Genomic DNA, 23,141 nt, shown 5'->3' on the forward strand with positions numbered 1-23,141 from the left:
CATGTCCTTTATTAATATTTGTTTTTATAAAAGTGGCTTTTTCCATTTTTTTAAACTTGGCATTCATACAGTTAAGACCTGTTATAACATGGTTATCTTGGCCCATTGAGAGTAAAATGTCATATATGCAGATGTGACAACAGGCCACATCCACAAATTTTCAATTATTTACTCCTTTGCCAATTCGAGCTCATGAGAAAGAGTGCAATGGATGACAAGAGCATCATTCATTGTGGGCCACCTAATGTCTTTATCAAATTGAAAAAAAACTAACGTAACACTTAAGAGAATCAACTGTAACAGGTTTGACGCTCTGCTTTTTTTTTTAAAAAAAGGTAAATGGGTGTTTTCTAATAAGTAAATCACTAAAAAAATAGGTATGCATTATCAGAATTGAAGATAGCTACCAATTTCTGCAGCTAACTAGAGAGCAGTAGGTATACATTATTGTTTCGATTTCAATATAAGATCAAGCAGATTTCTCATGATTATAGGCTGCCATAATCCTCTATAATTTAGTTTATAAAAATATGCTTTCACTTTTCCTTGCAGTTACTGTAAATTTTAAAAGCCCACTCATTTTGGCAATCGTTTGACGTGTTTTTACTATGTTACCATCAAATGAATAACCTATAATGACAGTCCAAGGCTAATTTAAGTTTGTCACATGAGGTAAAGAAGCTTTTCCTATGCAATTAGGGTCATCAGAGCTCATGGTTTTTAGAAATTTGGTCTGAAACATTCGATGATTATAAAGTAGCATGTCTTTCTAGTTGGTGCAGTCTCAACTTAAAGACTGATGATGTTGAAAGTCTCTGCTTTTCTGCATATATGTGGTGTGGATGGAAAAAATTGAAAGTTACCACAAAGTATATTAATAATGTTACTTATATTAATAAGGGTTCATTCAAGAATATTTTAAGGGTAACATTTGCTATTGATTTCATTGATTGAAGAACCAACTGATACATGGTTATCATCTTTTTCCTCCCCTGGAGGTTCTTTTAAGTAGTGATATGAAAGAAACAGAAAAACTGGGATAAAATAATATGAGGAGGGAAATTCCTAGAAACAGTGGGAAATGTCGCAACAGTAACTTTTAACAGAGTCATCTGCTAATATGCATTCAATGCAACTGTTTCAGAGTATAAAAATCATACGCCTTGACCAAAAAAATGTTCAGAGTTTAAGAGAATGCCTTGATAGCTTAACTAGCTAAAGCACTTGGCTGGACATCGAGGGATCAGGGTTCGGCTCCCGGTCAAGGTGAATGATTTTTAAATTCTGAAATATTTGCATTGATCAGATAGGAATATTTGGCTCAGCCTGATCAGGGAAAAAGAGTCACTGGAGTTGTTGGAAAGATCATCAATTGTGCTGTAAAAAAAGATCAGATTGAAATCTTCCCTCTCAACAATATATGTGCATATCAAGGCTTGCTAGATGTGGATGAAGTAATAGAAAACCAGAAACTGATATTCATTCACTCTCTTCTGCCACTTGAAAGAATCTAAATATTATGATGTACCACAGATATTTCCAATACTAACTTGATGTGGGCAAGAAAAATCAACTATCTCCTAGTTTGTCTCCTATTTTCGTCAACCTCAGCAATACAACTTATTTCTTTGACCTAGCTCTCCTTTAATGTAATGCATCGCCTAAAAATTCTGTGATTTTTTCCCCTGTTATGATCTTTCAGATGACTCCATGTGCCCTTTGTCTAGATTATGATTTTAAAAGTTTCCCTCGTGGAGTGGATAGGAAATATTCACTAAGTGATCTTTCATTATATATATATTTTTTTGGGAGGATTAGGATCATTGTTTCCATCATATCTTATTACCATATCTTTATTTTTGTGATCAATCTGACAGTCACTGAAATATATACATTTATAAAAAAATAGTTAATCTAAGAAAACATTGAATACAATTTGTGGTTTTTTTGCTGTCTTAATGAAATAAATATATAAATGCGGCTGAATCATGTAAATAATGCTTGCTCTTTAGCTTCCAAGAACTTAATTTTACTATCATTAGGTCACTAATACCTCAACTGAATTTGAAGATCTTTCCTAATGTGTTGGCTATAAATCATTGGACTACACACACTTTCCACATGTACAGCAATGCTAAACAGGAATAATTTAAGATTAGCTGAAGAAATTCTTCTTCCTATCATTGGAAGTATTAAATAGATATTTAGGAAATTTACCTGAGCCTTGTAGTAGTCCAAATTCTTTGAACAGCCATAAGGGAAAAACCTAATGATATTATACCATAACGAAACCTAGGTCATTAATAAAAGTTTTTTATGTGGAAAGGCGAAGTATTTTAAATTTAATTTCAAAACAAATGTTTAATAAAGTATTTAAATATTTGGTTATTTACTCATGAGTTCATTAAAAATATTTTTAAAATTTATTCAACCTTCTCTACTACTGAATGGTACTTACTACAATAAGATGTGTAAAAGTAGATACAAGCAGATCTTGCCTGTAATAAGATGCAGCCTCAAGGTTATAGAGGCAGTGGAATAATGTCAAACATGGTATTGTTCGGTGAACTAACTTTTAAAGTACTAAGCACAAAGCACTGTGCTATAACGGGGCTTCACTGTATAAATAAATGAATATTGAGATTTTACCTATGCCAAATTCATGTATGGGTCAAAATTTTGAATGATGAAGAAATGTTCAATTTGCTGCTTTAAATTATGATTGCAAAAGTGAAGTTTGTCTCTCTCTGTGTGTTAATCTTGATTGATATAAATTTCATTTCGTTAACCTTAGTTAGTTTATTCATGGAGGGGTGTGTTTGCTACTTCTCTCTCTCTGTACTTAGCCCTCATCTCTTTCACTCATTAAAGATCACTATCATCAATGCATTATTGCTTTCACCTCTCAGTTCTTACAATTGTCTCTACATTCCCTTTCCTCTCTTTATTCTTTACCCTCCATCTCTTTCTCATCCAGATGCTGGCTGTATGGTAGGGCTGGGCACCACTGCCAAGGATCGCATACTGATCCAAAGCACATTCTTAGTTTTAAAAACATTGATCCAATTTTTTGCCACTGTGAATAGTAAAGATTCCAATTATACGGGTTATAATGCTGCTTATGGCTAGTGACTAAAAAAATAATCAAGTCTTTCAGTAGGATATAAACCTAAGTTTGTTATATTGTTGAAATTTTGCAGAAACAGGTAGTTAATGTAGAAGTTAATGAACTTTGAACATTTCTCAATACTTAATAAGATAGCAGTTTCCTGGGCAGAACCTCTATATAAAGGACACAATATTTTAGTAATATTTCTAATAGCTTTGTGAATGATGGAAAAAACACCTACTGATACGCATTAGGACATTTTGAATTACTATGTTATTTCTGTTATGACAATGTAGTTAGTTAAGATTTTGACTAGCAATTTGACTATGTAATCAATTATGATAGATACATATAAATTCCCTTTACACTCCTGTTGAAGTAGGGAATACAAAATTAATCATATTTTATTTCACTTTCACTGACACTGTTTTATGATATGTACCAAATGTTATAAATGCAATGGTAAATAATAAGTAGGTTTAATATTAATGTAACCAATTCTTTCACTGAATAGATACATGCTTTTTCATTGGGAAAACATACCAAAAATATGAGAAAAATTATGTTAGAGTACACATAAAAATAAGGAACTCAACATTTATACAACAATCTAAATTTCTTTTATGTTCTGCTCTATGTTAACATACGATAAATTTGCTTGGATTTACATATAATGCTACCCCTTTCAATCACATATTTCAAAATGTGTTATTTTTATGAGAAAAAGATTTGGAGAAAATTACTATGAATTATTGGTGCATCAGATTTGATGCGTATTAGTGATATTTGCCCATTTAGTTTAAAATCAGCTAATATTTTTTACTATGCTCTGTTTATCATAGTTGATGTTTGAATAATGTTGATTTGTTGAAATGTTAGCAACTGTAATGAAGTAAATAATGAATTCAGAATGTTAACATATTTTGACAGTGCTTCAAAAATGGTTTCATGTTGAAGACATGCTTATCACTATCTTTGTCTGTACAGTTTTTTATTTTTTAATAAAGCAAATGCCGAGAAAATATAAAACATTAATAAAACCACCATCTATTGCAGCAAATCCTATGATCATAAGTTTAATATATGCTCCAAATGTGAGGTTTGGTTGATTAGTTCATTGAGGAAATAGTTTTGAAATCCGGTGCGGTGGCATTACATCTGATGTGAGGATTCTATTCTAGTGAGAATATTTACGAGATAAAATCAACTAAAGGTATGTAATCACAATTATTTTATCATTATATTTTTAAAATCTTGAAAAGGAAATAATTGCAGTGTATGAAATTACATTTTATCTACAACCTAAATGTGCATTTTAATACTTTGCTGATTTTACTTATCATTTTTAAGTAACAAGAATTATTTCATTGGAATGACTATCAAAAGTGTTCTCATTGAGCTGGTTGACTTACTTCTTTTCGTGATAGATTACACAGTACTTTTTTTTAGGCATTCAGCAATGCCCTTTATCCTCCAGGTGTAGGATTTGAAAATGCCCATGTTTTGGGAGGATTAAATCAGTTGTTTCGTCATTAGTGATGACTTGTTGCTATTAAACCAGTATCTACAGTGTCCTGCAATACTGTTTTTGAACTTTCTGCCTATCTGGCCAATATAGGCTGTCCCATAGCATTCACACCACACTTTATAAACTCAACAATTCTTCCTGACCAATATCTTTCCATTCTTATCGTGAAATAACTTGAATAGCATCAGGCATTTTGTAATTTTTTTATCATTACCTTCAGTAGTGATCTAGCCACTCTGAATGATAACTTATATTCCTAACCACCTTCTTTTGCTAGGGGTGTTTTAAAATTTACTAATCAATTTCTCTCATAACATTGACATCAGTTTTCAATTCCTCCACCCAGAAGACTATTGTTGGATAACTTGGAACAATGGCAGATGATCAGCCCAAAAAAACAAGATATACAGGGTTCGTCCGGAAAATAAGTGTACTGACTCCTGGACTGGGCGCGCCGCTCCAGGCGCGCCCAGCACCGCTCTGACGGGCTGCGATTGGAGGGGGGTATGTTGGCAAGCGACGCTGAAAAAGGCAGTCGGCTCTGAGCTGTGGTGTAGTGAGGAGCTCTGTTAACGCGAACCTCCACGCTCGACCCACGTCACGGAACGCGATGCCGAAGTTTTTGGAGCAGCGTTATTCCATCAAATTTGCGGTAAAGCCTGGGAAATCGTCTACCGAAACTGTCGGTATGATTAACCAGGCTTACGGGGAGTCAGCCATGTCCAGAAACATGATCTTTCGGTGGCACAAGATGTTCGTGGAGGGCAGAGAAGAGGTCGACGACGAGTCTTCGAGAGGTTCCCGATGATGCCTTCGCGGGAGCGTTCCAGGAATGGGAACGCAGCTGGAACAAGTGTATCGACTCACAAGGGTCCTATTTTGAGGAATATTAGCTTAAGATATGTAAAAGTGTAATAAATTTTTTTTCCTGAGCTCAGTACACTTATTTTCCGGACGAACCCTGTATATATATATATATATATATATATATATATATATATATATATATATATATATATATATATATATATATATATATATATGTGTGTGTGTGTGTGTGTGTGTGTGTGTGTATATATATGTATATATATATATGTGTATATATATGTATATATATATATATATATATTTATATATATATATGTGTGTGTGTGTATATATATATATATATACACATACATATATGCAGACATATATAAAAATATATACATATATATGATTTCGCCAAAGTAACACGGAAGTGTTGAATAACAAACTTGGACAGCAACAAACAATATAAAAACACATTAAAAGATCACTCACACGTTATTTCTTGAACATTTCGACAGAATTCAGCTCCGTCTTCATCGGAATAAATAGAATCAATGACAAGCAGTAGAGGTGAGGTACGAGAGAAAGGGAAGGGGGCCAGGTGAAGGGGAGAAGGGGTGAGGAGGGGTGAGAGAAATGGTTGGGGGACAGGAAAGGGAGAGGAGAGGCTTGAGGGGAGCAGAGATAGGGAAGGAGTGAGAGGGAGGAGGTGGAATAGACTCATAATAGGAAAAGAAAACAAACTGCCCACCACAACTATTGCAACATCTGAGACCCAGGTTTCAACTTACAAAGTCGTAATCAACTCCCCTCAAGTCGAAACAAAGGCCACGCACACCAAAACTCATGTGGAAGAGCGAAGTATTCTCCTTTCTGATATGAATCGCTTCCACAAAGTGACAATTCAGACCAATCTCATTAGTGAATGACATTGAGGCCCGGATGCTGATAGGCCATACAGAGCCAAATGAATGCCATTTCAAGTTTTCAATTCTGCAGGGTTATCCGATGTGGGAAGGGACGCTAGGATGGAAAAATTGTAGCACTGGTTGAAGGGGATTTTATGATGGGAAGCATATTTTGGGATGGGGAGACCCGCGGACGGGGAGGAGGGATGGCGTGGGGTGGGGTGGTTGTTAATCCTAAGGTTCAAGGGTATGGAACATTGGCCTTTGTAAAAGGCCAGGCAGAGTTTACAGGTCAGAAGATAAACAACATTCTTGAAAGTGCAGGAGGGGTGGGGGGTATATTTTGTTGGAGAATATAATAAAAATCTAATAAAAAAATAAAAATGCAATCTGGAGAGTACATAGTATGCAATATTTGCTATTCCTCCCACTAATCATGCAATAGTACGCAATCATGCATATTATTATCAACCAAATGATGAGAAACAATTGCTTGAGGTCCATATAAATTGGAGGAAATGGCATCAAAGGACATCTTAGTTTCCTGAAGGAACTGAAAAACTGGAATGCTTCTATTGCAATGCTTCTTTTCATGAATTTGGGGTTAGTGTTTTGACATTAGTTTGAATCTGATGAGAAACAAGCAAAATATATGATGTAAAATAATAAATCAGAATGACCAAATATTTAACAATTGAAAATTTATACATTATAGAAGCATGAACCAATGTAAAATAAAAGCTCAGCACAAAAATGGGCAGACAAAACTGATTTAGTTTTTTCATAATAACATTTCTCTCATTGTACAGATTTAGGTTTTTTTGAGTGAATAGGTCAACTACAGGGATGAATGATCATTGCATGTTGAGCTGGTGATTCATTAGATGAGAAGGATTTTGTCACAACTGGCCAACCCATTTCAATGCATGAGAAGGATATCTAGGGCAGGAATGATATTCTATTCTATGTAGAAAAATAAAAATCTGTATTTGAAAAACTAATCCATTTTTTCACCTGATAATTCTTTTAAAAGTAAATTTTTTTCTTTCTCCCCCCCCCCCCCCCCCCACTATACAACATATTCAATACCACAATCACAAATTTCTCAAAGAAATATAACCAAATTTTCAACTTATTTTGGATTCTTATATCTATTATTATATTCTTTGTATCTCGTAGTTATGTTTTTTTTAAATTTTCCATAACTAATTCTACATGCATGTCAAAGTTCATTAGAAAAGTATCAATGACAATTACCCTGTGAAAATTTTCCTATATTAAAATTTTTGAAATTGTATTAACCTAGTTCCAAATGTAACTTTTTCCAACTGGCTGAGCAAGAGAATCCAATTAAACAAAATTTTTCCACCACCAGCCAAAATAAAATGTACTAACTAAGCGAATCAGCAATTTCAGTTGTAAACAATTAGGTAGGATTACCGATGTTTGAATTTGATCCTAGGGTTCCCATACAAATCCCTTGTCCCTGGAAATTTAGGCTCCATATTAGTTTATCTCGCATACTTTTTTGAATTATTTTTTATTTTATAAAATATATTAAGGTCAGGTTTTGATGCTGTCTCATTAAATTGAAAGTTAACTTTAATATTTGGATAAAGCCAAAACTCAGTTCTATGACAGCAAGTTTAGCTCAAAACTGACCTTCAAACCGCTCGATAACTGACACGCAAAGTTTCTACGGTTACAACGTCCACAATCACTCATGAGTAATCTCATTTGTTGATGAAATCAGATCTGTAAGTAATCTCCACAGATTTGAATGTTCACATCAACTAACATTGGATTTTACGGACATAAAACTGGGCCTAAATATACTGCAGATAGTGGGGCTGTAGAAGTCCAGTGGGTAGAGCGCTGGGCTATTGACTGGTGTTTGATTTTCAGGGATTCCTCTGGGCACCCTCAGCTTCAACCAAGCTGTGCAACTTTTTTTGAGCCACAGATATTCTTTCAAAACAATAGGTGGCACAGGGAAAAGAACTGGACCACCTACCCTACTGTGCAAATTTCACCCACCACATAGGGCTTAGTACTACGTGAACTCTCCCCGCACCTATTAAACCAACCTTCACGTTGGTAACTGAGGTGCAGATAATGCCACAAAAGCATACTGAATCATATCTAAAGGAACCATTTTAGACCTTTTAACTTTGACATGTTGAGCAAGATTTATTTTTTTATACCAAAGTCCAGAAAGACCTTTATAATTAACCCATGGACGTGGAGTTTAGATAGTGCAGCTGGTGGTTAACCTGATTCAATGAGAGCATCATGCATTCTGGTCAAGTGAAATGATGCCCCTCTTGCAATAACTACAAATATTGTAGTTTCATATAACTGCTATGTGCATAATGAAAGGATGTTTTCCTCATTGGTATTGCTATTCAATGAACTTTATTATTAAAATTTGTCTCTGGCATATTTATGGAATTCGCATAACATATTGAAATGAAATTATTAACTTTGTAATTCCACGCAACGTGTGGAATTACAAAGTCAATAATTTAATTTCTTTAATAACACTATAATATGTACAGTAACCTTTGGTATGATTGATTGATCAAGTATATAAACTATTTGCCCCTTTGCAGTTATTGTTAACTATTGTTTAAGTAGAGAGACATATCTGCAGCAGCATCCTTTTGTTTCTTCTTATACTTAACCATTACTATTTGAAGAGTATTGCTCATAAAAGGGGAATGTTGTAATATGAGATATTCATGCAAAGGGCTAAGCATGTAGAGAATATTTAAAAGGAAATCTAACTCTGGCCAAATGCGAATATTAATTTAGGAGGGATTTCAATGGCTAATTATAGAATATCTCTAATCTATCACTGGCCAATGCGGTCCCTCCAAAAATAATGCAAGAGTGATTGGGAAATGAAAGTAGGTTACTTGTAAGCTCAACTTTTTATACAGTACCCAAACTGCAAAAGGATTGTAACACAAATTGAAATCTATGTGTATAAGAGTGCACATTTAGGCATTTTATATGCTCTAAAGAATATTTATTCCACATTTATACATATATAGGAAGGGTAGGCTGAATTAATTGGTAAAGAAGTGCTGAATTGCACTGACAGCTCTATTACGGAAAATATAGAAAGTTTATTTAATTACTTCTCAGGTAACACCGAATGAGGGAATGAACACCGAATAATGAATGGAAGGCTGCATTTAACCAATCTTGGGATTTAATTACTGATGATGATGATAATGAGGCTAATTTACACAAAATATCCGTAAGGACTTTCATTCTTCAAATAATCTGGGCCATTTAAATGGAGCCTATTGAAGTAACATCTATTGAAGCAAAAATGTTACAACACATTTTCAATTGTAATCCATGAATGACAGTGTGTGTCACACCGACCACAGTTGTGTTAGAAATTGAAAATAAACAATATATAAATTAGGGAGTTCCAAGCAATAACTTAATATTGTTTTAAGATCTAGCCATGATATTTATTTATACATTACTGAAACAGTACATAATAGAAATACATATAATGCGATTGAATTATACATTTACAAAAAAAAATAAATGACAAATCTCCACCTAATGTATATCCTGGAAAAATTCTACTTTCCATTTTTTACAGTTTAAGTTAAAATACTTTAAAAACAATCAAATAAAACCAAATGAAACTGTCAAACATCCCTTTTCCAATATGTATTTTAATTGCCTCAATTGAAATACACATTTTGCTGATATGAAGGACTATGCCTTGTATTAAATGTAATTAGAGCCGAAAAAAAAACTAACCCTGATGACCCCATCTTTTAAACATGCCCTGGAGAATCACTTTGCTTTCTGTATATCGACCTTCATTCTCCTGAGCTGCTTTCTGCCATTTCCTGCGAACTTTGACCCAATGATTTAAATGCTTACTTAAAAGCTTTTCGGTCGGCGGACATGATTCACCATCGACTCTGACAGCTCCATCCCTCTGTATCTGGAAATAAGAGAGAAGTATAATTACAACAGTTTCTGCAATATATTAGAAAAACAGCATCAAGGGGAATCCAACATTTCCTACTAATGGTAGTCACAATAACCACTATCTAGTTTATTATCGAAAGTATTCCATAAGCGTGACAAAACCTGGAAAGAAACAGTTAGTTACACACGATATCAAGCAACAATGTCCTTTGAGTTTTTCACATATGTACCACAATAAGATGCATGTTTAAATCAGATTTTAAATTGCACCCTAATTTGAATGAATAACCAAGATTGAGCATTGGGTTATCAAGGGATTGTATTGGCTCAAGATTATAAAAAAAACAAGGTTATGCATCTGCAGTATATAGTAAGTCACATCAACTATTTTCTGGGGTGGGGACGGTGAATCCTCTTCATGTATATAATTGCAAAGATCGATCAAATTTAAAAACTACTCTCAAAGAGCATTTTAAAAGAGGAACTAACTCAAAGCAAATCTCATAAGCAGAGGAACACTGATCAGTTTAGAGTGGTTCATTCCTTTTGCGGGAATGATAAAGTGGGACTAGCCCTAAAGTGAAACAACATTAGCAGATAGCTTGATTATATGTAAAAACCTCGATATGAGGTGCAAGTCCATGCTATGCCCATCCAAGAATATTTGCAAGTAATATTGTGATATTTCCTCAACAGGGTTGAAGTTGGGAGGGATCGCAGTGCATTTAAATCAAGCAAGATCAGCTTCTCTAAAGCACATGGATTTGTTTGGGCTATTACTGGGTGGATTTTCTCCATCATCAAGGCAAAAAAACGTCAATATCAAGAATTTTACATTTTCCACTTCCACAACCATGGTAAGTTGTAGTATTGTAGTGTTTTTATAGATTCAAACAATACCTAAAATGCATACTTACTATGCATATCCCAACAACTAGTCCTCCACAATGGTATGTACAACAGAGTGGAAGTTATCAATCTTGAGGGACTTGACATTTTTCCCTTATAAAAAAGAACTATATTCAGTGCCATGAATCGATTTTACAGAGCCATCAAGAGGCTATAACAAAAATTAACTTGATTAAATGAAAAATTTTGGCTTTAGTTTTCAGCAAAGCCAAAACATCACTGAATAATGGTCTTTTTTATAAGTGGAGAAGTACAAAATTATTTATCCTCAAAACGCCAATAATTTGTTTAAAACCCTGAAAACTTAAGGGAGAACTTACATTCAAGTATCTTTCCAAGTTATCAATCTCAGAGTCCCTTTCATATGGTACTGGGGAAGGCATCCTTAAGTCTCTTTGTGTTTTCCCGGGAGGGATAGGATTAGGAGCTGGTAGCTTGTACATATCTTTTCCATCCCCACTACCATTCTGCATTGTTGCTGGTGGTGCATCTCCCCTCCTCTCAGTTCCATCATCCCCAGGAGTAGTTCCATTGTTGGCCATGGGTGGTTCTTCTGGGGGCTCTGGTGTCGGAGTCCTTTCTCTTCTAAAAGATAATCATTGCCAGGAAAACTTTTTAAGTATAGAAAATTTAACATTTCATAATCTACCATTCATTTGGTCAAATTGTTTGTTTCAATATTCCAACAAAAATTGATAGCTGGTTTCTGTCACATCAATGATACATTAGAGAACTAATAGTTAAAAATAGGAATATATAGTATATAGTTAAGCCACGTAAAACACTGTAATTTTCAAGAATATGAGAGAATTGGAATGGAGATGTGCAACTCTGACAATCACTTGTCTAAACCACAGAATGTATTAGGTGATATAGAATAGAGTTATTTCTGTTACATTTTCTTGAATACTGCATCCCAAGGAATGCAGTTTGGTTTAGGTTACTAGAATAATATGAACACAGTAATGACATGTATCAGCCTCATAAATGCTCTGGAAATATACATTAATGACAAGTCCTCATACACTTTATGCCAACTTATAAAGGCTCTGCAAATTCTTACGTGATAGCAAGCGAAGTGTTCCTTGGCTGGTTGGCCATCCATGCACGACAAACAGGGTACAAAGGTGTGTCCTCTCTGAACTGAGCAAGATCAACACTGCGGTCAAATAGCTTCATGACATATGTATGGTGATAAGCAGCATCACCCACTGTTACATCCCCCCTTCGCCTCCTTTTGCGCTGGCCTCTATGATGCATGCTGGAACTTAAGGACGCGCCAAGAGATATCTGGTTTCCTTCTCTAAAAAGATAAAAATTTCGGCATGAATATCTAACAAATTCAAAACAACTTGCAGGTATGACTTTCGGTTAATTTCAGATGAAAGCGAATGCATTCACTGCAGTATTTTCTAATACAATGAAGTGAGATGGATAGTTCTTACAAAAATAAACATAAGGTATCCTCAATCAGATGGAATTATATAATAATGGACTTATTTCGCTCAATAATTAATATCTTTGGGAATTTACTCACTTCTTGGGTGAAAGCAGTATGTTGCTTTGCGACTTTGAGTAACCTTCTAAAGCAGCCGAGGCTTCATCATGACTGCATTCCGACGAGTCTTCACTTTGATCAATCAGACACTGAAGAACTCCTCTGAGTCGATCCCGAGCAACCATAACATCGTCATCCCCTAATTCAAAGCGATACAATGGAAATACTTCAACCCGTCTACACATGGCACATTTCTCGTCTCATAGGTAATAATATTTCAGCTTACCTATTGGTGATTTCTCATCCTTACAATCCAATCTACCACGACCCACCGGAGTCAGCTTCCTTTTCTTCCCCATATTAACCTAGAATACAAACAAAACGTGCTCAATATACCGAAAAAATAATATGAATACATATTTTGTCAAATTTAAAAGAATGAGGAATCTAAACTCTTTGAAATCAAAATATTACTGGAGGCGTGACGTGCACAAACATGTAAAACCACAGACATCTTCCGCCAACTCAACACTATCCATAATGAGGCAAAATGTAAACAGCATTTAGGGATTATGAGAAAAAGGAATTACTGAAAATTATTATATAGCGATAGTTATTTATGGCACTAGCACTAATGTTTTAAGATATGATGTATTCCACATAAGGTAAACATCTAGATGGAGGCGAATGTATTTTCACAAAAGTAATAATATCATGCACTAAATCCACAGAAGACATTTTATTACGAGAACTTCTATTCAGATATATAACGATTATGAAGTGGATGATTACCTGGCAAAAATTGTACGATTCACGAACTTGATTTGAGTAACGCAATAAATTAGTCCCACTTTGAGTGTACGTTCACTGTTTGAAAGAAAGATGCGCTGGTGCTTCGAAATCTAACCACCAGAGGGGAGGTCTATAGACGCGCATTACAATTTGCATCTTAAACTTTGTAGACCCGGAATAAAAGTTATATATCATCTCTGTTTTTTGTACTTTACGTCATTTGCGAGATTTTAAATATTTACAAATAATGCATTTCCATAGTCCGTATTGTCTTATGCTTTTCCGTGGGTACGCACTTCTTTTTTGGTTTCGGTATTTGTAGTTGGCACCCGAAACATGTGGACGAACTATTACGGAAGGGGATTATGAAGATTGTTTAAATTAATGTATTGATTCTTTCTAGTGTTGAAGGAGGATACCACCAGCAGCCGCGACTGTAAACTTAGGATAGAAATCCATCGCCCAGACTTCTATCGGTTATTCGAAGACAATCACAGAAAGGTATGTTTGGCAATGGAATTACATATTTACAGAGGCTCTCCAATACTTTGGACAATTAAATGGAATTTTGAAATTCCTATCATTTTTTTAATGGTTGCAAGACGTTTTTCGTCGCAGACAATTTTCAATCAGCGTCAGCGTGAATATTTTAATGCCGAATGGACTTTGATGAGTAATTTAAAATAGATTAGGAGTTAGTGGGTATCACAAATTATCGCAATATCATGCATTTTATCACGAACTATTTTATCTGTAACTTCAGTAGAATCATCGAGGCTCTTCATAAGGTTCCGAAGGTACGTCTTTTTGAGCACATTTTTGCCGTCTCTTTACTGTATGCTTGCGGTCACCTTTTTTGAGTGGCCTTATTTGTGTAAAACGTTTATAAGGGCCTCTTTGTCAATTAATGTTGAAGGCTTTAAAAATCTTTAGTTGCTCGAGCAATATTTTTTAGATGTAAAAAAGGAGTTAGTGTATGTGAATGTGATAGTAGGTACGTATCTAATTTCATGGGATAGCAAATTCGTAAAAACAATACTAAATAAAATGAGGGGAATTTATAGATATGGTATACCTAAGTAGTAGGGACTTGCTTATATATAATTTGTATGCCTAATACTATTTCAAAAAATTTTCAATATTTCTCAAATGTAAATATTACTCTGGCATTAGCGTTTATCGATTTGAAATCACGTCTGCCGTTGTATTAATTTGGTTGAGGACCATTCAATAATTGCAATGCTTGTTCGAGAAATGGCGGTCAGCCGTATCGTACCGTATTCCAAAGGAAATGGGAGTTTGGTATATTCATGAAGTAGGGACATGATTCTGATTCCCTTCCCTTGATAGGCAAGAATTTTAACACAGATTTGAAGTGCGTTGAATCGTTAATTTAAGCGTAATTTAGCTCTTATTCCTTCCAATTTTATTAGGATATAGTCCCATTCTCGGTGCAAATTTCTTATTCTTTGTTGCGCGATTATTTGCACCAGTCTATAGGACGACGTTCTACATCCTCCATTACTATAATGGAGTACGCTTTCCCACTAGGTCGGGGAAAATCATTGAGAGAGTTGAACCTCCCAATACTACTTCAAGTGTCATCACTTTCCATGGGTAAAAGTTCTCAAATTTTTTTTTAGGTTGATCTGGTGGAATGTGAGGCGATTTGTCCGTCAACTATTTTTAATGCATCCTTCAAATTATGTAGAAGTTCACTAATCAAAATTAGTGAACCTCCCCTTTTTTCACCGCACGCCTTGTATACTTGTATATGACTATCTGATACTGCTATTTTTCTTAGGTCAGTGACACTTTAAGTTAGTTATATATTTCGTATCAGTTTATTTAGTTTAATTTTTAAAGTTAGACTATTCTATTCTAAGAAGTAAAAAAGATTGCGAGAAAAACTCCAGAGGATACCATGATTGCTTTCGCCTAAACAACATTGGACTTAGTATTAGTTTTGCTCTACCCACAACTATTAAACTAACCCTCGGGTTGATTGCTATGGTTTCGTATAATATAGCGACTTACCACTAAATTATTTTCCGCTTCTTGTAGCAGACCCCGTAGAGGTAGGCGGGTATGGATCTTTCCAATGAGCTTCCAAGCATACATGTACATTAGTTTCTTTGAAAATTATGCAAAACATTCCAAATAACTTTGTTAATAATGCTAACATTCTAAATAGCCACTGGAGAGGTAGTCATGAAATAGACGTTCTTGTTCAAATGATAGCTCCTAACCATTTTACCTACCTGTGCAACAGACTTAAAGAAACGAGAAAAGATCATTAATTGATGTTAATCAACAAAATTGGATAAATGATAATCAAGAAATCGTGAGGATATTAGTAGGGGCCTGAAAATAAAAATAACAAATTTTCATTGTTGGGATGAACCGTAAACAGAGCACTGTCACTATGCTCCTACGCTAGACTTTTCATGAGTCATTCAGCGTGAGTAGTATCAATAAATAATTTTACATTGCAGTAGATTTACTTATAAATATTTTTAAATATTAGGGTAAATCATTCACCATATGAAGCAATTGAATTATTGAGTGTGGAGTGTACTCTTTAAAAAGTAAACTGTTGGAGTTGGATAACTTTTTTACTGATGATACAAGTGATTCATGCCGTAGAATAATAAAATGAAAATTTTAAGGTATACAGAATATAAACGATAGAGGTGATACAGCTTTAATGTGCAATTCTATGTGTAGTTAAGTCTGGAATGTTCCACCTTACGGCCTAATTCTCAAATTGATGAACAATCACGAGCGTCTTGCCTTGTGTGATTACAATTTCGCAATGAGGATCGTATGTTAAGTACGCTGACGGGTTATTTGTCGACTAATGAACCTAGAGACCACTCTTCGGCGCGGCTTAACTTCGCCGCTCTCACGGGGTCAATGCACAAATTCGCAACTGCTTTTCATGGGCATGCTCGTGTAGGCGCATTGATTTTCACTGACGTGGACGCGATCATAAGTTAGCTTTCGAGAGTAAATGACTTTACATCGCACTCATCCGGAGTGATCTGGATGTGATCACAAGCCGTAGTTGCGGGATGGACTCTTCCTACCTTAATGACTAAAGATTTTAGTTAATCTGTTTTTGCAATTAGTAGAGATAGTGAGAAAATGAATATCTAAGAAACAGTGGCGTCGTGTGACATAAAATGATCCCGAGTTGTCATTTCGATAGCAGAGACAACACGCTTTGCTAGAATATTAACACTAGGCATTGAAAAAATTTGAACGAAACAGAGTGAACACTCCATGACTTAAAATTTAAACTGAATTTATAACGGCATATAGCCTTCTCGCAACGAGCCTTCTGATGGCATTACGATGTATACTGTCACGCTCGTATCATGCCCGTACAGAGTGTAATAAAATCATTTAAATTCCGTTTGTCGTGCTTTTAGGGATGTTGCGACTTTCATCGCACTTTTGAGGGCCGAATCACAGGCTTGCCCAATTTACCGAGCCCCGCGATTAATTAACTTTCACGCAATTTTGATCATTACAATCTTTGAACTTGGAAACAGATAACTTTGGTCTGAAAACGACCATCTTTTGGCCTCGGCTATATTGTCGTCGACGACACGTGAACGTAGATCTTGGGTGGCCCTGCGGTTTCTACATTGCGGTGCGGTACAATTGGGAGGATATTCCTCACGGCGGAATTTATGGGACTCCTGGGCTTGGAGTTGATGGAGGTCGGCGAATGGAGTGGTTGAAGCATGGGCGGCGATGATGTGTGAGCCGGTGCATCCTCGCCAGTCGATCGGCTGAGCCGGTCAGCTTGGGAGGTAATCACGAACTACGAGGGGGAAAATGTTGTTTGCGTCCGTTTAAAAGAGAGAAGCGAAGTTGAGCATGAATTTTCCTCACCTCAGCGTCCATGTTCACTATGGATTTTGAAACTTCCCCGTCCACGTTGCGGTCAGAACCCCCTATACCCTTCACTTGCCCGTCGCTCGTCTACAATGGCCCGGGGTGGAAGGCATCCCGCCAGGCGGTGTCTGTCCCCATGTTTCCGCGGAGATAGACGTATTACCGTTGAAAATGAGTTTTCATTTCTCAACTCTTGCGTTCACTCCATGAAACTCAATTTTCCCTTGTAACAGAAGTAAACCTTGACCGGTACCACTGATTTTTTTCATTGCATTTTACAGCATTTGCTATTGCTTACTTGTGATAAGACAAAGAATATTTTCGTGATAGTTAATTCGTGGAATACATTAAAGATATTTACCTACACAAAGAAATGTATAGGGCCCGTAACGGAATTGCCACTTTATATTTTAATATCTTTATAAGCAATAATATCCCTTACAGTCTCTAGACTTGGATGAGGACCAAATAGATTTATAGGGATATTTATTTTGTTTGGAAAGTTGCATTCTGATCTACGATGCAGGGAAAAATCTGGGAGATATCTCTATCGCACTGTTGGCCTAAAAAGTGTCATTTCTCGCTCATTTCCATATCAAATATAGTCCCATGCCAGTTCAAAGATTTATTTCATTCAACACTGAATCCCATTTCGTAAAATGGGTGAGTGCCTCGAAAATTAATTTCTATCCGACAATTCAATTGGCAACATTTTATTATTGTTGGCAACCGTGGAAAACGTTAGTGTCTGCATATTGATAAATCACATTATGGGAGATCTATAGCAATCGATTATCCGCCAGGGAATGTAGTGCGAGAGAATACTTTTTGTGCTCTCTCCCTAATTTACTCGGCTTGGGTGGATGCCGTTTCGTTCGCCATCTTTTTCACCATTTGCACCGTCACCACCACGAGAACTGGGTGACAGCTTTTCTTTATCATGCCGCCGAAATAGCGCTATTTATTTGTTTGGACGAAGTTATGAAGGCCTTATGGGTTCCTTAAAATCAAAAGCTGCATAGTAGGCAGTAGTCTATCACGGCAAGTCAATTTGCGGCAGAAAACCCCGCGAATTTAAACATTGACTAGAAGGTGTATATTGGACGACTTTATCTCCGTGTTGATTCGCAGTTTTATGGTTGGCCGGAACCCACTCCTCCCCCTACTTCAACCATTTTTTTTACAACGGGAGGGTTTTATCTCTACATGTAATCAGCTAAAGATACATAATCCATCTAATACAAAACTAGCATAGAAGTGTTCGTCTGATTGTTCCAGATTACCATACATTGAAAAGGAAATAAACTTCAAATTTAAATGGATGATAAACTAAGAGTAGTTGGTCAAGAGGATAAAAAGTTACTTCTCATTAAAAGTGAAATATAAGCGTTAATTTTACGTCACCGTCACCATTTTTGTTGTTCTTCCCAAGATTTTTTAATGTATTAGATGCAAATTAAAATACGAATATTGACCGTTGAATCGATTCATATATATTTTTTAAGAGTCGAATTTCAGAAATGCGCACTCATAGGATGAACAGAATATTCTGAGGCAAGTATGCAATCATTATTAATCAATCTATTTTATCGAATTTATTGTTTTCGAATTATATTAGCTTAATGGAATGAAGGGATGTCGACTTTATGCGGAATTGAAGGACAGTTTATTATAGTGTCGGCTGTTAGTTTGCGTTTTACTTCAAGAAGCAAGAAATGTATCCTTTTTCAGTCTGTGCTCATCGAAAACCTACCTTAAACAGTAGAACATCAATGATAATCATTATAATAGCAAAAACAACAGCAATAATAATATACAAATATGTTAACATATGAAGCATACAGTCATATCGCAATGGTGATATGCTGTTTCACATAAATTAGCCATGGACAGGGGCCTCGGTAATGTGAATTTCATCGAAGACTAATAAACTTTTTTTTGGTCCTAATTTGGGCCAGAATTTCACTATTGTAGTTCCTGAATCGGCATTTTCCTTTTGAATTTGCGACAGAAATGATTATAAATGAGGACGATCCTTTCTTAAAACGGGACGAAATTATTATGCCACCCCTATGAATTCATGTTTATTGTGAGAGCATCTTTAATGATCGCGCCGTGCTGCTTATAAGTAATCCAGACCTTCTAAAACATTATCTTATATCGGCGAAACTGTTGCTGACAAGATTTTGTTCACAGTTGACTTTGAAATTAAAGTTTCAGTCCGGGAAAATGAATTCTGGATATTGGATTCGGAATAATTCATTCGGAAAACAAATTCGCTAAAAGAGATTGTTTGGGAAGTTAGTCATTCTGGGTTTCAAACTCTGGGAATTTTATTCGGGAAAAGGCTTTGGAACGGCTGATGAATATTAATAAAGAGGGAATAGAAATATCTTTACATATTTTTAGAGGGAACAGAGTGGGTCAAGGATAGCAGTTTAGTGATGGTTAATCATTTTTTTTAATTGGCACTAAACATATCTATCTTAACCTCCAAATGCTTCTGCATAGGATACGGAAAAATCGACCTAATCACCCTTGGTTCATATTGATGCCAAATAAATCACATTCCTCCGGGCTATGTTTGCCCTTTTAAAATTAGTCGTCCTGTTTGGCTGTCCAGGATTAACTTCAAGAGAAATTATTGCCTTCTACACGTACATGATAACCGGGAATCAGCAAGTGACAAAGAAATATAAACTTGCTCTTGGCCTGATTATATTGATTGTACGCGTAGTAGGATTTAGTGCAAGATAAGCTCTATTTTCAGTTCCGAGACTGATCTTCGGGTTGACGAATGGTATTTTTATTAATGGTAACTCCATGGAATAGTCAATTAACTGCTGCCAGGTGGGCAGGTTGCTGCCAGGGAAGCCTCGCGTTGACAATACACGGCAAGGTCAAGCGTGGATACCCATCTTCTTATTTTTAGAAATCTCACTTAAGAAACTGGAATAACCAGAAGTAGAAATATATATCAAGGGTTTAAGTTGCCTCTATTTTCATTTTATGTTCATTTCACATTGATGTGGATGGGTCTCCTAAGATCCTCAATGCCATCGTTCTCCCCAAAATATGTTTCAAATTCGAATTAAAACCTGACGCATAACTTTCCATTCTCAAATTGAGTTGCTTTAGGCGTGATGTGGTGGAAGTAGAGCATAATGAATAACTGATCGTAGCACTTTTCCACTTGATAAAATTTATTTACGACCGGGTTTCGATGTATTTCAACATTATCAGGTGTGACATCAGACCTGATGATGATGTAATACATCGAAACCCGGTCGTAAATAAATATCAGCAAGTGGAAAAGTGCTACGATCATTTATTCATTTTTTCATTCTCGTTTGCAATTGATCAAATGCTCTGCAATCCTGTTGAGTGTAGAAAACTCTCCAATCTCTAGATATGGATAACTACAGCTGATTTCAGCTTTGATTTTAGTGTTTGATCGATCTTTGACAACTCTAAATTGTCGTATAGCTTAGTTGAGAATTTACGCCTTCGGTTTTATGATCGATTCAATGACCAATTAATGGATTTTACTGCGAATCTCCTTTCTTGGATCGCTGAGTTGGTAAGGAGTAAAGGAATCCCAAGCCAGAGTGATGAATGCATCGATGATACGACCAATCAATTCTCCGATCATTCTCAACGCATGGGAGAGTTTATAGTTTTACCACCTATAATTTTATCCATGATTTTGTTCATTCTTTTGCATCACTACAAGTTTAAAAATTTCAACCGAGTAAATACGTCATGTGATAATGTGAAATTGACATAATGTGAAAGGAAACGAAGTGTTGGAGACCATAGGGTGGTACTGAGGGTAATCCTGTAGCCAATGATATTGAAAAAGAGAGAAACAAACTCCATTTATGGGGACACATGTATTATATAGCGAATATAATAAAAAAGAGAAAAAAACTAAAGAATAAATATTTCAGAAAACAAAGGTGACTGAGAGAAATGTATTGAGGGAACTCAATACACTTCTAAGATTCGCCATTCTTAATTGAAATATCTATATTTGAGTTTATTTTTTATTATATTGGCTGTATAATATTACATTCTTTCCACATAATATGGCATGGTATTTGGCTTCTCTTTTATTCTTAATTACATCATATTAAAATATTTGACTATCTTCATTATGATGAGTAATGTAAACGTTCCTATTCTTTGCCTAGTGTCCTGGACCTATTATGAAGGCAATAATTGCTTTCAATGTTTTTCAGTTGACAGGCCGTCAAATTTGAAAAATAAAATGGCTTAATCGCAAATTTCATAGGATTTCACAAATATTTAAAATGGAAGGTTAACTAAATGTAATTATTTAATTTCATAACAATTGCGATTTATTAATAAATATGTAATTTCAATAAAATTGTCTGAGGCGTCACTTTGTGGAAGCGATTCATATCGGAAAAGAAAGAAATACTTGGTTGTTCCACATATATTTTATTAACACGACCTAGGTTTCGACTTACAAAGTCATCATCAGGTAAAGAACAGAAGACACAGGGCTTTATATAGTGGATAGAGAACTGGAGAGGGGAGGTGTTTGAGAAGAGGGAGGAGGGGAAAGAGAAAGGGAAATGGTGTGTAAGTTTGGGGGGAGGGGGAGAAGACGGTTGTGTATGGCGTCGGGGTGGGAGATTACGGTTGGGTACTGCTTCAGGGGGGGAGAGGGGCTGAGGAACAGAGGGAGGTCCAGGAGGGGGGAACGGGAGGAATAAGTTAGGTCATTAACTAGAATACCCTTAAGGTGACTATTCTTTGAAATTTCCAACCGTTCCAAGGCATCTAATCTTAAGCCTTTTTTCTCTACATGCAGAATTTTGGGGACAAAGTCACTGGAGTGGTTGTTTTCTATAAGGTGCTGGGCAAAATTGGATGACATATTTCCGTTTTTGATCCCATTGATCCCATAGTATTTAAGTTTGTGTAACAATTTATTGTGTGGGACTTTGTCGAAGGCTTTTTTGAAATCCAGGAATACTGCATCAACTTGGGTGTTGTTTTCTCCCGATCTAAGTATATCGTGAATGAAGAGACCAAGTTGTGTTTCGCAAGATCTGCTTTTCCTAAATCCGTGCTGGTTGTGGATTAGTATTTTCCTACTATCAAGAAATTTCATAATGTTAGTGACAATAACGTGTTCCAATATTTTACAAGAGATCGATGTTAAAGAAATGGGTCGGTAATTGGTTGGTTTATCCCTATCGCCGCCTTTATAGATGGGAGTTATATGGGCTAGCTTCCAGTCGCGAGGCACTGAGCCTTCTTCTATCGATTTTAGAAAAACAATATGTAAAAATGGGGCAATGTCGTCAGCTAATTCCTTTAATATTCTAGCAGGTATTTCTTCCGGACCAGGTGCCTTGTGTGCTTTGATACTACGGAGCAGATGTACTATTCCCTGCTTGGTCAGTGTAAGATCGCTCATGTGTTCCCCGGGTGGGTGTGGAGGATCGTTTGGTGCGTTTGTGTTTTTGTTGTAGACGCTCTGGAAAAAATGGTTTAAAATATTTGCCTTTTTCACGCTATCTGTAATGATTTCTCCATTTTCTGTCTTCAAAGAGTGAACAGTGGGACGTTTACCCTGTATTTCCCTAACATAGGACCAGAATGACTTTGGATTTTCCTCAAGATATTCGCTTAGCATTTTAGATTTAAAAGAGTGTAGTGCTGTGCGCATAATACTTTTCG

General features: G+C 35.8%; 1 protein-coding gene across 2 annotated transcripts in view; it reads right to left on the reverse strand.

The window, feature by feature from the left end:
* Window positions 1-9,839: 9,839 nt before the first annotated feature.
* The window catches only part of mip40 (Myb-interacting protein 40), a 40,554-nt gene continuing 27,252 nt past the window's right edge, over window positions 9,840-23,141 (reverse strand). Inside the window, exons 1-6 of one of the 2 annotated variants that reach the window (XM_071588041.1) lie at window positions 13,521-13,615; window positions 13,015-13,093; window positions 12,768-12,927; window positions 12,294-12,533; window positions 11,551-11,815; window positions 9,840-10,334 (exon numbers count right to left, since the gene is read on the reverse strand). In XM_071588041.1, coding sequence (XP_071444142.1) covers window positions 10,140-10,334; window positions 11,551-11,815; window positions 12,294-12,533; window positions 12,768-12,927; window positions 13,015-13,087 — 933 coding nt within the window. In that variant the 5' untranslated portion in view covers window positions 13,088-13,093; window positions 13,521-13,615 and the 3' untranslated portion in view covers window positions 9,840-10,139. Of the gene's footprint in view, window positions 10,335-11,550; window positions 11,816-12,293; window positions 12,534-12,767; window positions 12,928-13,014; window positions 13,094-13,520; window positions 13,616-23,141 lie in introns of those variants that run through there. The other variant, XM_071588042.1, reaches the window with a different exon arrangement.

This window comes from Hetaerina americana, unplaced genomic scaffold (genome assembly GCF_022747635.1).
Source record: "Hetaerina americana unplaced genomic scaffold, ioHetAmer1.1.p SCAF_3, whole genome shotgun sequence".
Taxonomy (NCBI): domain Eukaryota; kingdom Metazoa; phylum Arthropoda; class Insecta; order Odonata; family Calopterygidae; genus Hetaerina; species Hetaerina americana.